Consider the following 24,528-nt stretch of genomic DNA (forward strand, 5'->3'; position numbering starts at 1 on the left):
TTTTTTCATTTCCACCTTGTCCTAGCCCTGAGAAGTTCTCGCGTTACGGACATATAACCTTACTCATCCCCCACATGAGATCGTGCGGAACCATACAACATAGCGGTGATAATATGTGGTTTTTAATGTAACAATCTGAACTTAACGTCTAAGTAAATTTCTTATCAGTTAATAAGGTGTTGGGTTACAGTTAACGCTCATCGGGATCCTATCTACTTAGTGCCTTGTCCTCTCACAAATTTACAGTTTAACATTATAGGTAATTTCCCAGTATGTAACATAAAAGTCAGCCAATGGCAGGCACCTCTGACTTTCCGTGCGCGCATGCGCGTGGTCCGCCGTCTCAGAACATATCCACGTGCCACAGTCAGTTGCGACGTAGCGTCCGCGGCTAACCGACCACTCTCCAAGAAGTGGGGCCGGGGCTGTTCCTCAGCTGAGTGACGTAGCCTCACATGGCACCACGGTACTGTAGCTTTCTATGTTTGACCGTGCCTTGTTCTGACATGTGTTAGTTTATTTTACGCTTCTGAAGAAGGCTAGATTAGTCTAGCTGAAACCTGGGTAAAGACCAGTAACATTTCGCAACTGAGGTGGATTTTTGACGTATTAATTTATCACAGTTGCTGACAGGGCTGCAACGCGTTAAAAATTCTTAGACTGGACTGTTTGTCGCCTGTAAACACGGGCCACGTCAGCGCTCTCTGAAGAGAGCTGTGGCGGTGACGTGGCTCTGTTGTTGTTCCGGCGCAATGATTTGCGAAGATGGAAAAAAATTGAGATTCGAGCAGTGATTAAAGAAAGGTGTGAAAGCAAAGGACATTCGTGCCGACTTCCAGAATACACTGAGGGAATTGGCCGGGAGAGATTAGGTAATGATCCGTGCAGTGGTCGGCCAAATTGTGTCACTACTTCAGAAATCATTGCAAAAGGCGGAGGCGGAGGCGTGTTTGTTGCTGTCAGAAGTAGTTCAACTTGTCGCGAAATTGAAGTGGATACTTCCTGTGAGTTAGTATGGGCAGAGGCCATTGTTGGCAACGGGAATAAAATAATAATTGGATCCTTTTACCGACCTCCCAGTTCAGATGATACAGTTGCTGATAGGTTCGAAGAAAACTTGAGTTTGATTTCAAACACGTACCCGACTCATGCGTTAATAGTTGGTGCTGACATTAATTTCCCCTCGATATGTTGGCGAAAATACTTGCTTAATTCCGTAGATGTGCATAAAATATCATCCGAAATTGTGCTAAACGCATTCTCTGGAAATTATTTCGAGCAGTTAGTTCATCAACCCACACGAATACTAAACGGTTGTGAAAACAGACTTGACCTCTTAGCAACAAATAATCCTGAGTTAATAATCAGCACCAAAACCGATATAGGGATTAGTGAAGACAGGTTTGTCGTAGGAAGATTGAATATTATAATCCCCAAATCCTAGAAAAATAAGCGAAAAATTTACCTATTCTAAAAAGCAGATAAAAATTCACTTGACGCCTTCCTGAGAGACAATCTCCACTCATTTCAAATTAATAATACAAGTATAAACCAGATGTGGCTTAGATTCAAAGAAATAGTATCGGCAGCAAATGAGAGATTTATACCAAATAAACTAACAAACGACGGAGCTGATCCTCCTTGGTACACAAAAAGGGTTAGATCACTGTTGCAGAAACAACGAAACAAACATGCTAAATTTAAACAGACGCAAAATCCCCAAGATTGGCGATCCTTTACAGAAGCTCGAAACGTAGAACGGAGTTCAATGCGAGACGCCTATAACAGTTTCCACAACGAATCTTTGTCTCGAAACCTGGCAGAAAATCCTAAGAGATTCTGGTCATATGTGAACCATGTTAGCGGAAAGACACAATCAGTGCCTTCTCTGCGCGATAATAATGAAGATACTATCGAAGACAGTGCTGCTAAAGGAGATTTACTAAACACAGCCTTCCGAAATCCCTTCACAAACGAAGATGAAGTAAATATTCCAGAATTCGAATCGAGAACAGTTGCTAACATGAGTAACGTAGAAGTAAACATCCTCGGAGTAGTGAAGCAACTCATTTCACTCAATAAAAGCAAGTCTTCTGGTCCAGACTGTACACCAATTAGGTTCTTTTCGGAGTATGCTGATGCATTAGCTCCATACTTAACAATCATATCCAACCATTCGCCCCACGAAAGATCCGTATGCAAAGACTGGAAAGTTGCACAGATTGAAAGATTCACGTCTACAGTCCTAGCCTAGGGACGCCAGATGAAAGTTGATGTCGTCAAGCCCTGAATGAAAATTGCGCAACGGATGACTGGAGATGGGAATTTGAGAGCGCTACCTAGAGAGCGTGTCCTTTCTGTACAATACTAGGCAAGGGGCTCAAGGGCTCACACGCTGATGTGTGGGTCCCTGCATTCTATATCTTTTATTTTAAATAAATTCCTTTAACTTGACTTCTTTGTGATTTTTAAGGTATGTTAAAGATTGATGACAATTGATTACCTATTTATTTTAATCATTATCACCCGATTTTACAGCGATTGCACCAAATGTTCCAGTTTACAGATATTACAATTTTACAACTTTTAGCTCGGGTATATTATACGCAAATTTCTATGGGCAAAGTCTCCCAATATTTTACGTAGGACATCCACTATGTGAGGAGGATAATGGGCAAACTGAGGACCAGAAACATTAACACAGGGAGTCAAATTTCCGAAGTTAAAGAAGAACATTCATTTCCTTACACAATTCGAAGCTGGAAATAAAAGAATTAGTGCAAATATTCAAATACCTCTCTTCCGTGCGTGAACATTGAGACAGACGCACTGAGGGCACGTCTGCTCACTCACCCGTCTTCTGTAACACTCCAAGAATATGGCGGGCACCCAGAGGTCTTCCTGGGCGCGGTGGAGGGGGTGGTCGAACCACTTGGCCGTGACCAACCTCTCCACCACAAATCTTGTGACACTGGAAAGTCTTTGACTTTGACCTGCTTGTGGTGTCTCTCTGATCCCCTAGCCAGGAGTAAGGTTGGCACTACTATACTACAGAACTACTTCCCAACAGAGATTTGGCCACGCTTTAGGGAAAGGTGTGAGGAGGATTAGGAAAGTTCATGTGCAGATTCACATCCTCGTACAAGAAATGCAAATACACAACACATATAAATACTTATTATGAAGCCTGACACATTTCTTTCCACCCGTCCACATGGGTTCTGTTGCACCCGCGGCCGGCCGTGTCGTGTAATAAAATTGTCTGCGGAGCCGCCTCTTTGTATTTCCGGGTGCGAGCGAGCAGCGAAACCTGCTGCTTATAGAGCGGAAACTACTGTACCGTTTCATCACCCCATGCGTGGATGAAAAGAAATGATCCGAAATGTTCTTCTCATGTGAGGACAATTCTGGTTCATTTCTTTTGCCAATCTTATGTTCTATGCTTACGTAACAGAAAAATGAAAACAATTGGAAACAGTAGTTAGTGCTATAGAAAAGGATAAAAAAATTGCAACGTCCTGCTCTCTGGCATGAATGAATATTCCCACTATGAACGGATCAAATAAGCGGCCACTTGGCATATGGCGATGGCATTTAAACGACATAGTAAGTGAATAACTTAGGAAATGTCTAAATTAACCTCCTAGGCAAACAAGTGATGACCATTCAAAATCATTCATTTCGTGATGAAAATTTAAGTTAAAATGAACCACAGAAATGTCATTTGTAAAATCAGATGGTGCTGCCAAGCGAATGTAAATTTCTAAGTGAAAAGTACAAGATCAACAAACAAATCCAATAATGCTAAAATAATATATGAAAGAATTTACATTAAGATGAGCCAAAGAAATGTCATTTGAAAAATCAAATGATGCTGAATACACTTAAAAATCTGAGTGAAAAGTGCAAAATTAACAAATAAATTAGGCATAAAATTCAGTGGACGCCCGTTTTACACTAAGGGCAAAACAAAGCAAAATATTGTTATGGAACGACACAATACTATACCACATCACGACGTCCGTGTCTTAGCAATCAATTATCAAAGGATTTCTCAAACACACCTTAAAGACAACTAATTTTACTTATCTAGCTATGATGTAAGTGCAAAACTAAAAAATTCATGAGAAATATCAAATTATTCGTGAAAATCGTAGTTCTATAATGGAGACAAAAGCTTTTTTTCCTTTTAATATCACAAACATCACAAAATAGAAGAACACCTTTCAATAAAATTATGTTCATTAAATCCTTACCAACATGGACGTGTGCAAACACACATCAACAAATTACAATAGAACTATTCTAATGCACATAAAGGAACATCAAGAAACGATTACAATTATAAGAACACAAGTTATACTAAAATTAAATGTTATCTTATTACACACACAAAGACAAAAGCCTCTAAACTATATGGGACAACGCCCACATTGTGCATGTCACAACTAAGTCCATAACTTATATACACAAAGAAAATAACATTTAAGTTGTCTGCAATGGTAAAAACACTGTGCATAGTACAGAAACAACAACAAAAGAAACATACTTCAGCTACATAATAAAATTAAAGAACCACTAACCTAACCTGTTGACAAATTCCAAATGAACATTATAAAAAACGTCACCAAAAAAACTTCAAGTGAACTATCATAAAGATAAATTATCCAAACACAACACTGTACCACATAGCACTAAAACAAACGTACAAAATAGTGGCAAACATTAGAACAGAGAAAAGTTGTTACAAAAATCGATGGACCTGAAAATAAACAAACACAAAATGCACTTTACCTACTTTCATATCGTCACACGCTAATCGACAATCTACCACAACCTAGGGGCGATGGACAGAGCATTATTCCAAAGATACTAGGAGGACAACCTAACTTCACATCCAAGTGCCAGTGACTCCGTATGCCGTCTGCTTATGTGATCATGTACCTCGCCAAACACGACGTAACAGCATGGCCCACTCCTCTTACATCTGTTCATCAGCACCGCCACCTGTGCCTACCACCAACCAGATTATCTCTGAACAAAACTCCTCAGTTAACCTTTGTCAGTAAACTTTCAATATTACTATGACCTGAGCTATGGATCACCGATAAACTAGGCGGGCATCATGCTCTACTTTTTCACTTGGTCATCACAATCGTATTGCCTGAGAGATCATTTCTTCCTTTGTCGAACCATTCACAATGGCGCCTGTCTCAGTCCTTCTTCACTTTATACCTACTTAGCGATCCACAGGGTAAATAAATCTTCGTAGGTACCTTAGTCTTGGCAAAAATCATATCTCGTAAACAGTTCCTTTCTCTCCTTCTTCACGACAGAGCAGTTTGAAACACATCATCATTCATCAGTCCCATAATGTCTCGACGACAACTATAATGATGACAGCTAGGGCTACCGGAGACCAGGGTGACAGTCATCCGGTCGTCATTCCCCGCTGCATATAGGTGCTTCAGCGCCATAGTCCACTGCTTCACCTCAGGGGTTACCCAACTGAAGGCTAGCCGTGTCCGCCGATGCTTGCTGTGGGGATGTGTCAGATGACACAGCTGTTGACTGGCGCGCCGTGGCTACGGAGGTGGCCAGCCCGCTCATCTGGGGCGAGTGACGTCAGCAGTGGTTACCACTGTGATGCCTGCTGTGAGGCGTGTCTGATGACGCAGCTGTCGGCTAGCGCGGCGTGGCCCCTGAGAGTGGCCGTAGGCTCAGCTGGGGTGAGTGACGTCAGCAGAGGCTCCCCCCTGCAACTTTCCCTTTCACGCGAGGAGGGCTCGTAGCTGCTTCCCTCTGCTGATCGCTTCGGCCTCTCCGACCCGCCAGGTGGTGGTAGAGACAGGGCCAGGAGGGAGCGAGACACGCGCCAGCTCCAGGTAGGTAGCCCCGTTACGTCTCTCCCTCTCCACGCAGTCCCAGCCACTCTCCGTGCCTCTCGACCACTCGAAGCGACTTGCACACAAACACATTTTTGTAAATAAGATTTTACAAAGTACAACTTTCTCATTGTTCATCACAACTTATCCACAGGCTTTTATTTACAGTAAAATTAAAAGTATTCCTATTACAAAAATTATGTCGACCCTTATTTTATAGAATTGGAGGTGACAAAAACAATAATATCCAGATAAAAAAAATCAAACTGTTACGAATTACAATTGCAGTACTGTGGATCACCTCATAAGTTTACAATAAAATTGAGGTACCAGTTAGAGCCTAAACAGATATTAAATCTAAACCTATTTACAACAATTTGACATACACCGATTTACCTCACAGCCTTTAGAATTAAATTGAGGTGCCAGTTAGACTTAAGTTATCTAGGCCTATTTTCTAAACACACGTTCGCCTGTTTTGGGTTGATGACTGGGTCATCAACCGATGAAGGTATTGAAGTTTCATAGGAATGGGATTGTGGTTGTCCCTCATCCTACACCGCAACCGCGAATCACTACATTGATACCGTTTCCACAACTTTATTTACAATCATGAAAGAAATTAGTCTGCTTGGTTAAATTATTCCACTAACTACTTCAAGCCCTTACACCAAAACTTACAAGAAGAATAACCCTCTACCAATGAGTTCAAATGATAAAACATGAGAAATGTGTTCTCACCCCTCAGGACACACCACACCAAAATAGTACAACATTACATCCATTGCTACTGGCAGCACCACTGTCAGTCATTAAATACTTCTCCTTTCCCCCCTTTTTCTTTCACTGCTTCTTGCCATTCGATTTGCAAACACGACTTCCTTCCACGTTACCATACCTTGCCTGGTTATCACCCTTTAATCTCTCTCTAACATTACTTGTGTTACTTCACATGCAGTACGATGCGGATAAGTTCATGTTGAAACCGCGTATTATGCAATCGCAATGCAACGTGAGCAAACCAGCCCACGCTTCATGACTCCACGTTATGAATGAAAATTGCGCAACGGGTAACTGGGGAGAGGAGCTTGAGAGCGCTACCTAGAGAGTGTGTCCTTTCCGTACGATACTAGGCAAGGGGCTGGAGGGCTCACACGCTGATGTGTGGGTCCCTGCATTCTATAGCTTTTATTTTAAATAAATTCCTTTAACTTGACTTCTTTGAGATTATTAAGGAATATTAAAGATTGATGACAATTGATTACGTATTTCTTTTAAATATTATCACTCGATTTTACAGCGATTGCCACAATTGTTCCAGTTTACAGACATTACAATTTTACAACTTATAGCTCGGGTATATTATATAGGAATCTGCACGCACTTTTCTACGTGCAAGACGGAATTGCGTTGGCCAAATGTATACCACCAAAGCCTCCCAATATTTTACATAGGACATCCACTACGTGTGGAGGATAACAGGCAAACTGGGGACCAGATACATTAACACAGGGGGTCAAATTTCCTAAATTACCGAGATCATTCATTTCCTTACACAATCCGAAGCTGGAAATAAAAGAATTAGTACAAATATTCAAATACCTCTCTCCCATGCATGAACATTGAGACAGACGCACTGAGGGCACGTCAGCTCACTCACCCGTCTTCTGTAACACTCCAATAATATGGCGGGCACCCAGAGGTCTTCCTGGGCCCAGTGGAGGGGGTGGTCGAACCACTTGGCCGTGACCAACCTCTCCACCACAAATCTTGTGACACTGGAAAGTCTTTGACTTTGACCTGCTTGTGGTGTCTCTCTGATCCCCTAGCCAGGAGTAAGGTTGGCACTACTATACTACAGAACTACTTCCCAACAAAGATTTGGCCACGCTTTAGGGAAAGGTGTGAGGAGGGTTAGGAAGGTTCATGTGCAGATTCAAATTCACGTACAAGAAATGCATAATACGCGACACATATAAATACGTAATATGAAGCCGGACACATTTCTTTCCACCCGTCCACATGGGTTCTGTTGCACCCGCAGCCGGCCGCGTCGTGCGATAAAATTGGCGGTGGAGCCGCCTCTGTTTGTATTTCTCAGTGCGAGCGAGCAGCGAAAACTGCTGCTTATAGAGCGGAAACTACTGTACCGTTTTAAGGTCACACCAATATTCAAGAAGGGTAGTAGGAGTAATCCACTAAATTACAGGCTCATATCGTTAACGTCGATATGCAGCAGGATTTTAGAACATATATTGTGTTCGAACATTATGAATTACCAAGAAGGAAACGGTCTATTGACACACAGTCAACATGGGTTTAGAAAACATCGTTCCTGTGGAACACAACTAGCTCTTTATTCACATGAAGTGCTGAGTGCTATTGACAAAGGATTTCAGATGGATTACGTATTCCAGGATTTCCAGAAGGCTTTGACACTGTACCACACAAGCGGCTCGTAATAAAATTGCGTGCTTATGGAATATCGTCTCAGTTATGTGACTGGATTTGCGATTTCCTGTCAGAGAGGTCACAGTTCGTAGTAATTGACGGAAGGTCATCGAGTAAATACAGTAAGTGATTTTAGGCGTTCCCCAAGGTAGTGTCACAGGCCCGCCGGGCGGGATTAGCACAGCGGTCTGGGGGCGCTGCAGTCGTGGACTGTGCGGCCGGTCCCGGCGGAGGTTCGAGTCCTCCCTCGGGTATGGCTGTGTGTGTTTGTCCTTAGGATAATTTAGGTTAAGTAGTGTGTAAGTTTAGGGACTGATGACCTTATCAGTTAAGTCCCATAAGATTTCACACACTTTTGAACACGTTTGTTATAGGCCCTTTGCTGTTCCTCAACTACGTGAGCAATTTGGGAGACAATCTGAGCAGCCGTCTTCGGTTGTTTTGCAGATGACGCTGTCGTTTATCGACTAATAAAGTCATCAGAAGATCTAAACAAAATGCAAAACGATTTAGAAAAAATATCTGAATGGTGTGAAAAGTGACAGTTGACCCTAAATAACGAAAAGTGTGAGGTCATCCACATGAGTGCTAAAAGGAACTCGTTAAACTTCGGTTGCACGATAAATCAGTCTAATGTTAAAGCCGTAAAGTCAACCAAATACCCAGCTATTACAATTACCAAAGGCTGCGTTTTATTGGCAGAACACTTAGAAAATGCAACAGACCTACTAAGGAGACTGCCTGCACTACGCTTGTCCGTCCTCTTTTACAATACTGCTGCGCGGTGTGAGATCCTTACCAGGTGGGACTGACGGAGTACATAAAAAAGTTCAAAGAAAGGCAGCACGTTTTGTATTATCGCGAAATATGGGAGTGAGTGTCACAGAAATGATACAGGATTTGGTCTGGAAATCATTAAAAGAAAGGCATTTTTCGTTACGACAGAATCTTCTCACGAAATTCCAATCACCAACTTTCTCCTCCGAATACGAAAATATTTTGTTGACACCGACCTACATAGGGCGGAACGATCACCACGATAAAATAAGGGAAATCAGAGCTTGTACAGAAAGATATAGGTGTTCATTCTTTCCGCACGCTATACGAGATTGGAATAATAGAGAATTGTGAAGGAGGTTCGATGAACCCTCTGCGAGGCACTTAAATGTGATTTGCAGAGTATCCATGTAGATGCAGATGTAGATGTAGAAAAGTGCACAAAATGGTCACGGAGGAATGCCTATTGAAAGTGCGTGAAATTGCTCACGCTTGCCAGATGTCATCTGAAAGGGTACATCACATTATAACTGAAGAATTAGATATGAAAAAAATATCTGCAAGATGGGTGCGGCGGCTCTTCTCGCTGAGTCAAAAACACACGAGAATGGACACATGGGAACAATGTTTGGCCCACTTTAGAAGAAACGAACATGATTTTTTTGCGCCGTTCTATGACCACAGATGAAACTTGGGTGCACTACTATACCCCAGAGACAAAACATCCGTCAAAGCAGTGGAAACATGCTGATTCTCTGCCACCAAAGAAAGCAAAGACAATTCCTTCGGCAGGAAAGGTTATGGCATCCGTGTTCTGGGATGCGAAGGAGATTCTGTTTGTAGATAATCTCCCCACTGGGCAAACAATTACTGTAGAATACTATGCTAACCTCCTGGTCAAGTTGCAACAAAAGCTACGGCAAAAAAGGCCAGTTTTAGGAAGGAAGGAAATCATCTTCCATCAAGACAATGCACGCCCGCTCACATGTGCCGTCGCCATGGGAAAATTACACGAACTAATTCACTTGATACGGCTCGGTCAGACATCCATCTCTTCCGAAAACTGAAAATTTGTCTTAGTGGACGCAGATTCACTTCAAACGAAGAACTGATAGCCAGAGTTGACAACTATTGTGCAGGCCTGGAAGAAACTTATTTTCGAGATGTGATCAAGGCACTGGAACATCGTAGGACCAAGTGCATTAATCTACAAGGAGACTACACTGAAAAATAAAAAAAAGTTTCAGTAATGTAAGTACTTTTTCTATTCCGTTCCGAGAACTTTTCAAACCACCCTCCTATAACAGAATACTGGCTTGCTCATCTACATTCAACTAGATGTTATTTTCAGTGCAAAATGCGCAGCATTGTGCTGTTACGGTAAAGTTTGTACATTATTTTAGTACCGCTGGTACCGGCTCAAGTGAACATCCTCTCCTTCGTTTTCATTTTCATTGTCATCCACGAGAGCAATAGTTTCACGTGAAGAGACAGCTGTCTCCTCGTTTACTGTTGAAACGAATGAACTGCAGCCTGTTATATCCGAATCAGTGTCAGAGGAAATTACCGCCTCCTGTTTTCCGCATTTCAGCCTTGAAGAGTTTTGCCGCCGTTTCTGCTCTAGTTTACGTATCACATACATAATTAGACCCCGTCATGCGCGAATGCTTTGTTGATCCCTTTCTTAACTTTTTCGTAACACAATTTCAGGCTCTTCCAGTCGCGATTTGCCGCGATGTTGCGAGAATTAAAGTCAACAGCAACTTCTCTCCATACCTTTATCTTTTTTGGCCGCAGTGACTTTAATCTGAGTTTTCTTTTTTTTTTTCAGTTGTATCTTTGTACTGGTCTAACACAATTTCCGGCAGCAAATCTTGCATGTATTTAGGAAAAGTTTGAGGATCTCTTCCTTTTCCTTTTGCTTGTCTCCACGGTTATAGCTCGACATCTTCTGTGTCTCTAGGATGTACGATAAATACAGGGTGTTTCAAAAAGAATATACATATTACGAAGTATTATTTTGTCCAAACTATCGATTGCTGCGTCTCGGCTCGGCTATTCTAGAAACGAATACGTAATCTAGTTTTTATTAATAGCCACTAGATGTCAGTGGTCTTCAGTTTTTCGTCGTAACCGACATATGTTTAAAATGGCTACTCTGCAGCAGAAATCATTTTGTGTTCTCGAGTTTGCGCGACGTGCAGTTCCGTGATTACAGTGCAAAGACGTTTCAGCTTGAGGTACCAAATTGATGTATCCGAATGGGCGGAACATTCGCAGATGGTATCGACAGTTTCTAGATACAGGATTTGTATGTAGAGGAAACAGTGCTGGCCACCATCATGTTCCCGAAGAAAATGTTACATGAATTCAAACTGCTTTCCCACGCAGTCCTTCAAAATCAACTCGTCGTGCCAGTCGGCAGCTACAACTGCCTACAACAACAACTTGGCGTGTTTTGAGACGTCGGTTGGTTGTGTCGCCGTAGAAGTTACAGCCGTTGCAAGCTCTGCGCCCTGATGACAAACCCAAAAGTGTGACATTGTGTAAACGAGATTCTTTATGCTGTTGGCAAGGTAACACTTTCGCATAACATACCGTGTTCAGTAATAAAACGTTTTTGATGATGTTAGTGGTCAGGTAAACAAACACATTGTTCGAATTTGGGGCCTCCAGAACCCACATGCTGCCATTGAACATGTACGAGATTCGCCAAAAGTCAATGTGTTTTCTGCGATATCCCGAGCATCTGTTTACGGCCCATTCTATTCCACATGAACTTTCCAGCACATCCTCAAACAATGAAGACGTGTGTAGGATATGCAAACTTTTAGGGTAAAAGCTTTCTCAGACATCGAAGTTACGAATTTATAATCGAAATAAATAATATACCCTTGAGTCTTAAGTCAGTGCTAGTGGCTTGCGATACTGGTGGGTTTAGTGTTGGATTTAATAGATAACTGTTGCTTATTTGACATGAGCACTTTAGTGCATATGTTTTATTATCTCTCTATCCAATGTGAGTGTACATAACTGTAACTTATTTTTGAACTGGAAAAGAATAAGCATTATCCACAGTTAACGGTCAGCAGTATGTCGCTATGTTACAAAACTGCTTGCTTTCGAGGCTGCACGAAGAATACTTCATTTTCCAACGAGAGAGGGCACCCCGTCACTGGAGTGGCCAAGTTCGTGGATATCTGAATGAAACTCTACCGAACCGTTGGATTGGTCGTCAAGGAGCTGGCGAGTTAGCATGTGACACCTGGGCTCCACGGTCACCAGATTTGACACCCTCTGACTTCTTCCTATGGGGTTTCGTTCAAGAGAAAGTTTATGTATGAATAGTCCCACAGAATCTGGAGGAGTTGAAGAACCGGATTCGTACTGCTATAACATCAGTGACAAACGACATACCCGAGTGTGGAAGGAATTTGAGTATCAATATAATATTTTTCATGTCGCTGATGGAGGGCATATTGAACATCTTTGATCTGAACTTCAAAGGTTCGTAAATATGTGTGTAAAGGTTCATATCTGTATGTCTTAAGGTTTACTAAATATATGCATTCGAAATACGTTTATTCTTTTTGAAACTCCCTGTATATGCGGTCGCAGCGCAATAATGAAATATTCAAACATGTGTGAAATCCTATGCGACTTAACTGCTAGGGTCATAAGTCCCTAAGCTTACGCAGTACTTAACCCAAATTATCCAAAGGACAAACACACACACACACCCATGTCCGAGGGAGGACTCGAACCTCCGCTGGGACCAGCCGCACAATCCATGACTGTAGCGCCTTGGACCACTTGGCTAATCCCGCGTGGCAGCGCAATAATCGTCTCGATAGGCGACTTGAGCCGTGTTGCAAGGCGTGTTACGTGCTAGTTTAGATGACACCTGAACCTGCTCCGGTGGATCCAGGTATAGCGTTTACACAGTACAGCTGAGTCCAGAAGATGGAACAGATTCTCATCTGTCAGACTCGATCCCCAGCCGGCGACGTTTTCACAGTCTGGCCGAAGTACAGCCGCGGCGCGCCGCGCCGCACCCCGCCTCTCTGCCGCACAGTGCTGTCCCGGCCGTCGGCCTGCTGCTGGGGGACGAGCTGGCAACGCCGCCCCGTGACGTCAGCGCCGGCTGCTGCGGCTCTCAGCTGTGTGCGCCGCTCGCCCGGCTCAGTCCTGACAGAGAAGGCAGGCGGGCGGCAGCCATGGGCGGCGCAGTGGCGTCCGCTGGAACACCCGAGAGAGAGGTAAAGCGGCCAGCTGCACTCTGCTGGAGCGCGTTTATCTGGTTTTGTGATTCGCTAACTACTAATGTCTGTGTGGCTGTTGTACCATTAAGGCTAGTTTACACTACGGCATTGCGCTGCGATTGCATAATACATGACAGCACACACGGCGACACCGTTGTTCACATCTGTAGCTCGTGTTCTAGTGGCTAGCATTGCTACCTCTGCATTATGGGGTCCTAGGTTCGATTACTGCCCGGGTTGGGAATTTTCTCCGCTCGGGGCCGGGTGTTCGTATCATCCTCATCATTTCATGATCATTTATGAAAATGGCGAGATCGGACTGAGTAAGGATTGGCAATTTGTATGGGCGCCGATAACAGCGCAATTGAGCGACCCACAAACCAAACATGATCAGCAACCTGTGTTCACATAAGTTTCATAGTTTTGTGAGTGCCGTAGTCGAGTCTAAACTAAAAATGGCTCTGAGCACTATGGGACTCAACTTCTGAAGTCATTGGTCCCCGAGAACTTAGAACTAGTTAAACCTAACTAACCTAAGAACATCACACACATCCACGCCTGAGGCAGGATTCGAACCTGCGACCGTAGCGGTCTCGTGGTTCCAGACTGCAGCTCCTAGAACCGCACGGCCACTTCGGCCGGCTAAACTGGAAGTTTTCACAACTTCACGAGTTGTGGCAGAGCCAATTAATGCCTGTTTCCGTGAAATCACTGCATGAGAAAAGAATTAAGAAACGTGTTAGGGTCTGTGAGTGAATAAAAAAGAGGTATCAGCTCTCCGTTGTTCAGCGATCTTGCAGAGGGAAACTGTAATGCAAAACCCTTCAAGTTATCATAGAATGCTCCCAGAATAGGTTATGTTTCCCCTAAGTAGTCAGTACTGCAGTGACGAAGGAAAAATATGGTAGTGAGTGAAACAATGTCGCCAGAATCGAAATTACAAATGCTTGTAAAATCTGGTGAGTGAACGTGTAATTGGCATTCTCAGTAAAGGAGCCCTGTTGAAACCCAAACTGTAATTTGATAAGGATACTATTGTCACCAAAGTGAGATAATATCTTAGAATACGTCATCTTCTCAAAAATGTTTGAGAATGTCAGCCGTGAAACAGTTTGGTACTGACCGACATCCGTCTCATTAGCTTCCTCCAACAGAGGTTTAACAACTGCACATTTCAGTCGCATGGAAAAATGACCTGGAGTTGGTGATGCATTACACATTTCATATATGACTGCGCTTATTGAATGGGAAAAATTTTTAGTACTCTGTTGGAAAAACCATCAAAATCAGAAGAGTTTTTATTTTCGAGACAATGTGTAATTTTATTAATTTCAGAAGGCGAAGTTTGGATACATTCATATGATTAAATTTTGTGGAAGTTATGTTTTGGACATACTGCTGTGATTTTGGTCTTTAACTGTCTATCCCCACCCGTTTCTATTATATATAAGAAATGATTATTAAATACATTTGCTACCTGTGACTCATCATTTATAGCCCTTCCATTCAGTTAAATGATGTCTTTTATGGCTTGTTATCCTGTCTCTCATTTCACTAAATTCCATATAGTCTTGGGTCTGGTGTCAGGAATACTAATTTCTAACGTTATGTACATTCTCTTTGATTTTTTAATAACGTTACTTAGTAATTTTAAGTATCTTCAGAGTGTGCAACTATTCAGGATTCCTACTTGTTGTTGCAGAAAGATAAATTTCCCTTTCCTTTCAAAAGATACTTTGATCGCTGTAGTGATCCTTTTACATGGCTGTTTAGTATCCCTTGTGATTAGCTTGTGCAGAGGGCCGTTTTCAAATAATATGAATTTATCATGGAATACATTAAATTTTTTTGTTAGTATTTGGTTATCTATAAATTACATCCCTTGCCATCTCCTGTAAGCTATTCCTAAAGGAATTTGCCCTCTAGTCACTAATTATTCCAAGTGATTTCCACTGTGGAGTATCCATCCACACTTGTCACGCATGGCAACACTGATTACACGCTTAAAAATAGAATTAAATCACTTACCACACTTTTCCCTGCACGGATTTTTGTTACTTATGAGCAGCAAGAATTAGGCCTCCATGTTAGCGCTTCAGCTATATGATACAACGTGAAAAGTTATTACCGCTTGCAACAATAATTAAGCACTCACTCAACTGCAGAATTCGCTAAATTATCTTAATCACAATAAAATGAAACTTCATTGTATGCAAACTGCACATAAACAACCAACTAGTGCGAAAGATTCTATATCAAACAAATTAAGATTTACGCCACTTTTGGGAAATACGAACATAACAGTGAACGGACTTGCTCATATTAAATTGCTGTAAAGAGATATACAACAATTAAGCTGGATTGTCGGATTTAATTGTGCCATAACGTAAACAAATACATAGTTACAACCCGACCTTACGATCTTTTTGCCTTTTGTAGACTGTGTTTCATAGTTCTGTGACGTAAAATGTTATGTTGTGTGATTTGCTGATGTAAGTAAACGGACGAGGCGGCATTACGACTTTATAAACCTTGCAGCGCTTACCAGGCTCTTGCTGTACTCAAATCTGCGTGACAGGAAAGCGTGACGTCTCGTCACGCAGCGCGTGTTAGGTCCACCTGAACGGCGTCGGTTTCCGTGTGGCGTGTTGTGCAGGCAAGTTGTTGCAGTCGTGACTGTGCATTTGTCGTATATTTCGTTGCAAAACAGCGAATGTTAGTGGACACGACGCTATCGTTTACGAAGTTGTGCCCTCGACGTTAAAATCTCACGATGAAAGTGCAGCATAAATTTCTGTGCCCCCTTTACCGACGATAGAAACGTCATGAGCTCAAAACGACCCATTCATTTCCATTGCGAGAACTGTATGAATTGACTTGGCTCCTGTTTTAGTTTCCATCAGAGGACTGAAATCTGTCGGAATTATAAAACTGATAGAGGCATTTGTTAAATACGTTTGAGCAGATTTTGCTTGGCCAAATACTAATCTTACGAGACGTCAGCAGTACTAGTGATGCTAAGTCATGGCTCTTGAAACACGGGCAGCCTCTGACATCCCGTTTCCCGACACCAGCACAAGGAAACGTAGAACACTGACTTATCTTGAAGGCACCCTTAACGTGGTGTATCAGTTAAACTGCACATTGTCGTAATATGTAAGTGCGAATGCAAAAGTATGAAATATGCCATAGTAGCTTCGCAAGCACACAGACCAGCGTACAGTGAGACCGAGACGTACTTAACCTATCTGTATATTTTTAAGAAAGTAAGGTTATGCAATGTGAAAAGAAGTGTATACAAAATCAGAAGAGCCAATGCTGTGGAAAGAACAGTACCTCAATTAATGTAAATGTAAATGCCGTGTGGCTAGGGCCTCCCGTCGGGTAGACGGTTCGCCTGGTGCAAGTCTTTAGAGTTGCCACGTCGGCGACTTGCGTGTCGGCGGGGATGAAATGATGATTAGGACAAGACAACACCCAGTCCCTGAGCGGAGAAAATCTCCGACCCAGCCGGGAATCGAACCCAGGCCGCTACGTATGACATTAGGTATGACGCTCAGCTACCAGGGGCGGACACTTCAATAAATGATTTTACTGAGAAACGAGGGACAGAATACGTTCGTAGCGATAACCAAGTTAATAAAATAGAAAAATTAATGCAAAAGCTACTTCATAAATTATTCATCTACTCAAGTTTCTTATATTTACAGCCTGGAAACGGGTCAACGGAGGCGTCCGATGCCACCTGTCGGCTTTCACCCATGACGTAAGGGTGTTGTGGTGTGACGTCATGACGGCGCGGAGTTTACTTTGTGTGTGTTGCGTTTGTAGATGTCGTCTTTTTTGCGGTTGGTGGTGTCCTCTGGTGGTGTGTGTGTGTGTGTGTGTGTGTGTGTGGTACGCGCGTTATGTGGTGTACTGGGTTCATTTGGGTCTCGGTGCTTTAAGTGTGAATTTTGTCGGTCGTGGCTGTTATAGAAGAACGGAAATTAGTTTCAGTGAGTTAAGAACAAAGTTTCCGTTGTGTTTTTTTTTTGCGGTGTTGTTTGATGTTGTTGGTTTGCTGTTTATCGCGCGGTAAGTCGTTTCATTCAATTTGCGACTTCTTTTGTTACATGTGGATATGACTTACAAGTTTCATAGTGCGCGTATGCTGGTTGCAATGGGGGACGACATGTTGTCCGTCATTAAGTTTGTGCAACTTTTGGGCTTGTGGCTGAGATAGTGACATACGGCGTATGCAAGCAGAATATGCGGGTTGGGGGTTTGTTTTGGTTGTGTTCCTTTGTTTGTTTGTGTATGTCTGTGTGCATGTGTGTCATTGGGGTGGTTGACCTAGTGTATAGCGCCGGAACTTTTTTGTGGTAGGTAATCGTTTTTTTGGGTCTATTGTGCGTGTGTTATGACGTTTGGTGAGGTTTTTATGTGTTCTTGGGTCAGTGTTATTTCCGGCATGTGTTGGTGGTTGATGATTTGGTATCGGCACTTGTGGTTGATTTATGTATCGTAGGGGAAGTACTCAATTTAAATTTTTTTGGTATCGTCAGTTGTATTTGAGTTATAGAGGGAAGTGTCAGATTCCAATGTGTCGTAGTTATGTATGTCTTTTGGTATCGTGAGCTGCTGTTACCTATATAGGTCAAGGGAAGTGTCCGATTCCTACTTTTGTTGTTATAGGTGTTGCTTCTGTGGTATGGACAGTTGCGGTGTGATTATAATCTTTGGAATAATTGGTTTTTATTTTGTGGTTTCAACAATTGCGGTTGAGCTATGTAGGTGAAGGGAAGCGACCGGTTCCTGTCGATATTGTGAGTGTAGCGGAATTTGGGAATTTTGTGGTCTTTCTATGACGCCATTTTGTGTGGTGTGGGATCGTAGTGTGTGAATGTGTTTATAATTAGTTTGTCCCCACCCAAAAACTCCCAATTTTCCGCGCTCGTCCCGTTAGTTTGATTATAGTTTTGGAGGGAGATGTATTTGTTCGTTTTATATGTATTTTCGTGTCTGTTGTCGTGTTTATGTAATGACATAATAGGCGCCTTATTAGAGACATTGAGAATGGTCGTTTCCGCAATAATGGTGATGTCATGGGTCAAAGCAGACAAGTGGAATCGGACGCTTCTGTATTCCCATTGAAACAATCTTTAACTAAAAAAAATAAAATTAGTTGTGTTTTATTTTGCAGTTGTCACTGTTTGCTGCCTGGAGAATGGAATTTTGTCCTGTTCTTCTAGAAGAGCTTGTTTTACATCCTCCTTGTCAGACATTTGTCTTTTGCTAATGTTTCCTTCAAGCAGTTTCAAAAAGTGTTCAGTGGTATTGTCTGTGTCCTGAGAATGTATGTGGAGTTTCATTATATTCTTTCAAGATGTATATAAACATGTTTTGATGCATTCTACCTTCTCTAAAATATAGTTTCCAGTGCCTGCAGCAACCACACAGTCAGGGAATCCTCAGCACCTTTTTCAGTGGGTACAAGCTTCCTTGACAATATCTGTGTTTTCGTACGCCACCCTACTTGCCTGCCACCCAATCTGTTTGTGCTATATTTACTTCGTCACAAAATATAAGTATTTCTGAAGTTCACCATCTTCAATCCTTGTTCCCAGGCAAAATAAAAGACATTTCTTCAGATTCTGTTGGAACTCTAAATGTCTTTCGTGCTATCTGGGCCTTATATCTCTACTTCTGTGTCAACACGTACTGTTTCGTCCCTCTGCTGTTAACTCCTCAGATAAATTAGGCACGCTGATTTTAAAATTTTGATTTCCCTCGCTTTAAACCCGACACCTTCATCGGTCAGTGAGCTAGGGTGTCCGGTCGCTGGCTGGTTTCTCAATGTTTTGGTATGCAGAAGCGATCTGTTACCAACTCATCCGTCGATGTAGGTCTGCCGTTTACCTTAGCAGTGTTTATGCAGGTGTGAAACGTTCTCTTTGAGTCACGGTCTTGTCGCTTCCCTCGGGGTTGCGACACTTGCCCGGAGCGACACACTGGCTGGCTCTTCACAGCAACAGGCGCACAGGCTGACGCGTCCAGCGGCTCTGCACGGAGCTGGCCCGCGCTCACAAGAGCAGCGGCCAGCCGCGTGTCGCTTCAGGGGGCCCGTCATCACGTCCCGTGGTGAATTTCAGTTTTAGATCTGTTGTATTATTGAGAACTGACAGTAAGATTCAACGTAATGAGAACTGACAATGAAATTCAATGTCTCTTTTAACATTTTAGAAGATGCAAAGAATGGGGGCAGGCAAGTAAGAAACGTATTTCTTAAAACTGTTGCAGTCTTATGATGACTGCTGTTTTAGAACGAAATTTAGATACACAAATTTATATTTCCTCGGTATAAGACATTATTGATACTAATGCTCCAAACTAGCTGCAATAAGGTATGTTTTTCAATATTTTGCAAGACAGATCTGTTTCAGCTTACTGCCGCTATCAAGTGACCTGCGAAATAACATTAGTAAGAGTGACTGTACATAAGCGGTGGCTGATTCGCGTTTACATTTGCACTGGTACTTACGTCTAGTTGGAAGTGACGACCATATTGCATATATATACTAGTCTTTATGTCATTCTCACAACGTGTAATAGATCTTGTACTTACGAAACGTAAAAACAAGTTTTTGTCAGATATTTTGACAATGCAGTTTTGACAGTTTTTTACTATGTATTTACAGAATAAATAACAGCTTACCGGAGATTGTTACCTATCAGTGTCATTATTTTCCTTTAAAGTTTATCTACGGTCCACGTACGTACTGTCTTTTCGTGTTCTGTTTTGTGGTGTTGAGTTTTCAGGTGGAAAGTGAAGTGTGATGGATCACTGTTACCGCTTCTAGTGTGTTCTCTAAATCTGAAATTAATTTCCTGCGCTTTGGCCAATATATTAATTGTTGCAATAGTCAGTTACTTTTTTATATTCCAGAAGTGGCATGTTCTGAGAATTTGGTTGCACTTGAACGAAATTTCGTTGTAACATTGTTGTTTGTATCCAAAGCCAGTTCTATGTTTGTGGATTTAAACAGTGCATTTATCTTTATTTGATATTCGTCCTAAGTAAATTGTAAGTATGTGGTTCTATGTTTTGCTGAGGTTCCTTTGGTAAGATTTATGCTCTGTATCGTGGTTGGTTTCGGCTGTGTTTTTTCGTTGGTGTATCTGGATCAAAATCATTGTTGTAGGGTATGTGACAGTGTTTTCATTTCCTTTTATATAGCTGGTTTCTCTAGAATTAAATTATGTTAATCGTGCAGTGGAAAAAGGCATGCTTTCCTGTTTCACGGTGCCAAGAGTTAGCATTTATAACATTATCTGTGGTCGTCGGTTTTCTGTATATGTCACATGTGTGGCGATTATTGAATTTGCTAATTTTTAGGTCAGGATAGTTTACTAAATTGCCTATTTCCAATTCCACAGTAAACTTGGTATTGGGATGGAGGATGTTCCGTGATTTAAGGATAATATTGTCTGTATTGTCTCCATCAATCAACATTAGCGTGTCATAAACATATCTATAATAGTAAACGATCTTATTAAGTACTGGGCACTATTAGCGTAAAAAGTTTTATTCTGATGTGTTGAGAAAAATGTTCACAATAGTGCCAGCTACACAATTTCCCATAGCTACTCCAATGCTTGAATGTAGATCTTTCCATTTCATTCAGAATAATTTTTTGACAAATTCGTTTTAAGGAGATCTCTGATTTAATAAGTTTCTACAGTCGTTTTCCTCTGCTGTAATAGATTTTGCTACACAATTCATATTCTTTCCTGTACTGGTATCTTTGTGTATAGGTTTGCAACGTGAAAAGAGAGAAATTTCGCATTACGTGAATTCTGGATGTCTTTTATTGCTTTTGCAAAAGTACCAGAATTCTTTGTGGTACGTTTCTTGTTATATGTATACAGCTCTGTTAGTAGTTTGTTCAGTTTTTACTGATCAAATATATTGCGCTATTTATCAGATTGACAGTTGAGCGAGTATGAGTTTAATTTATGTATCTTCAGTTAAGCACCTAACGTCAGTGTGCGTGGGATCATTAAAATACGTGATTTCTTTTGGTATTCCGTTAGTATTGCATTACAACTTTTAGTACTTTTCTTTAGTTATGCTGTATATTTGTTGGTTTATTTGATAGTTCTGTTATGTTGTTAGCTTCGAAAAATGTCAAAACCTTGTAGTCATTGAGGTCGATTATAACTGTAAACTTTCCTTTATCAGATTTTATTGCAGTTGCTTCGTTTACTTGCAATAACACAAAAATTCCTTAACACATACTCGTAATAGCCACTACAAAAGTAGCAATTGATATAGCAAGCCTGTCAATTAGAAAGCAAAATGAACTAACAAAAATTGGCTCTAAGCAGTATGGGACTTAACATCCAAGGTCATCAGTCTACTAGACTTAGAACTAATTAAACCTAACTGACCTAAGGACATCACACACATCCATGCCCGTGGCAGGATTCGAACCTGCGGCCGTAGCAGCAGCGCTGTTCCGGACTGAAGCGAATGAACTAACAGTTAATATAGCAAAAATCGAAGAAAAGGAATTAACGTGAAAATACAAAAGCAAACAAACACATTGTCCTCAACGACATAAATCAAAAACTACAAGCAAAAGATGCGCTACGTAACATCATTTGATCGTCCCATTTTCCGGCGAGCGGGCGCCTAGCCGCATTCTGAGCAGGACTTCTGTAGTCGACGATATGTGTTACTGGAAATTAGCTTCAGCAAGTGTGGAAAGGCTGCAAAACTGCAACCAGTCGCTTTTTTATGATTATTTCGCCCTTACCAGTTACATGCTGGTTTGCTCGTCTTGTAACAGAGGGAGGAGGTATGGATTTAATTCAACGTCATTTGCTGAAGTTTGCACTGTAAAGAATTTTTATTCGGTGTCCGCCCATGCAGATTTTGATTCAAAAGACCCTCTCAAGGCAAGTGCTGCGATTATTGCGTAGAAAAGGTTTGGTCTTTGAGATAGTCTTGTCAGTCTTTATTAGAGAATATTTCACAAATTTCAAGAGACATGTAGTCGACTTTGTGTTGTTTCGAGGGAACGCCAGGAGGTGGTAGTCATTATTTACAGTATTTACAAGATAGCAAACAGTTAAAGTACCTTCCAACATTTACAATTTTTTTCAGTGGTTCTGACGTTTTCTTCGTCATTACAAATTCTGTACGTAGCCCACCCAAGTCATAAATGGTTTAAGTTTACACAAGTCTGGAGTTTCTTTGGCCTTTGTAACCGACTCGCCATTCTTCATTGCTGACGCCCTTCTTTCTTCTTTTCCCATCAAAATTTAGGTGGCCCTGGTATTCTGCATCTTCTCTAAGATTTTTCACTAGTGAGTAAACATTAGGATGAGCTTCAGATCTTGTACTGTCAGAAGATATCAAATAAGACGATTAAGTACAAGTTCCTCAACCACTAAAGAAATGTATTTTAAGGAAAAATTTTCGATATTAATCGATATTGTGAATATCAGTTTAGAAAATGAGACACTTAAAGGAATAGATGAGTTTTGCTATTTGGGGAGAAAAATAACTGGTATTGGTCGAAGTAGAGAGGGTATAAAATGTAGACTGGTTATGGTAAGAAAAGCGTTTCTGAAGAAGAGGAATTTGTTAACAGCGATTATAGATTCAAGTGTCAGGATATCTTTTCCGAAAGTATTTGTATGCAGTGTAGCCCTGTACAGAAGTGAAATACGGAACATAAATAGTTTAGACAAGCAGAGAATAGACGCTTTCGAAATGTAGTGCCACAGAATAATGCTGAAGGTTAGATGGGTAGATCACGTAACTAGTGACGAGGTACTGAATATAATTGAAGAGGAATTTGTGGCACAACTTGACTAGAAGAAGGGATTGGTTGGTAGGACACGTTCTGAGGCATCAAGGCATCACCAGTTTAGTATTGGGGGGCAGTGTGGAGGATAAAAATCGTATAGGGTGACCAAGGCATGAATACACTAAACAGATTCAGAAGGATGTAGGGTGCAGTAGTTACTTGGAAATGAAGAAGCTTGCACAGGTCAGGGTAGTATGCAGAGCTGCATGAAACCAGTCTCTGGACTCAAGACCACAACGACAATAGCTATTAATGTTTGATGTTTTATCTCTTTAGATTATCTCCCTAATGCTGGAGCATTCGACAGTTCTGCACGGGGAAGGTTGGTATAGCAGTAGTATATCTAAATTAGCAAAGCAAATGCAACATTGCAATTAATATGAGCCAATGTGCAGCAACAAGAAAAATAAACCAGTAGCAAAACTGGCTTCATACAATGTAAAATTCAGTAGGACAACATGTGACAAACAGCAGCAGCAAATGCAGTAAGTTATACCTAAACATGACAAAGCTCAAGCAGAAAAAATATTACAGTAAAGATATAAAATGTCTAATACCTATGTCAGATTTTAACACTAGAGTGATGCATCACAATAACTTACTCTACCAAACAAGTTACCAAATGGTTGAAAGAATTATGTATGCAATTCCTGTGAAGAGAAATGTCTATTTGTGCTCCCTTTTTCATGAAAGTAGATCATAAAATTTTTATTTAATGCGTCTGTAGACAGAAAATAGTGATATTAGTACATGTATTAAATTTTATTTTAACCAGTGCTGCAGTGCAACTGTGCAACTAGAAACTAGATATTAAACAAAATGAGCATATAATGTCATTCACTAGCCATATGGCATTTCAGTAAATCTCAGGAAGTACGAGCTCCAAAGTGTAATCATATGTTTTCAAGTTTGGGCGTGTCGTATTTGTGATGCTTTCTACAAAGAAATGTGAATAGCGAAGTTAATGGCCTATTTTTCTCCACCTAATGGCTTTTTCCAGGCGACATCAAGGTCACTTACTTTCCTTACCGGAATATTTACGACAGTAGTTTCCGCTACAGTGACAGTCTCATATCTACAAAAAAATTCGAAGATTGAAAAATTACTGTAGAAATGTGTAGAAACGAAATCTCATGAATAGCACTGTTGTGATACTCACATTCACGCAAATACACATATTTCCTAACTCTTAAAGTACGATTCTTGGTTTCCAACATCCTTTTCCACAAATCAGAGTCCATAACCACAACTCATTATTCCTTACCTTATTACACATATGCGTATTCGTTGACA

General features: G+C 41.3%; 1 protein-coding gene across 2 annotated transcripts in view; it reads left to right on the plus strand.

Annotated features, from left to right (window-relative positions):
* The first annotated feature begins 13,312 nt into the window (after positions 1–13,312).
* The window catches only part of LOC126427166 (serine/threonine-protein phosphatase 6 regulatory ankyrin repeat subunit C-like), a 105,103-nt gene continuing 93,887 nt past the window's right edge, over positions 13,313–24,528 (plus strand). The window contains exon 1 of one of the 2 annotated variants that reach the window (XM_050089390.1): positions 13,313–13,372. In XM_050089390.1, coding sequence (XP_049945347.1) covers positions 13,331–13,372 — 42 coding nt within the window. In that variant the 5' untranslated portion in view covers positions 13,313–13,330. The remainder of the gene's footprint in view (positions 13,373–24,528) is intronic. The other variant, XM_050089392.1, reaches the window with a different exon arrangement.

Source organism: Schistocerca serialis, chromosome 11, assembly GCF_023864345.2.
Source record: "Schistocerca serialis cubense isolate TAMUIC-IGC-003099 chromosome 11, iqSchSeri2.2, whole genome shotgun sequence".
In the NCBI taxonomy this organism is placed as follows: Eukaryota; Metazoa; Arthropoda; class Insecta; order Orthoptera; family Acrididae; genus Schistocerca; species Schistocerca serialis.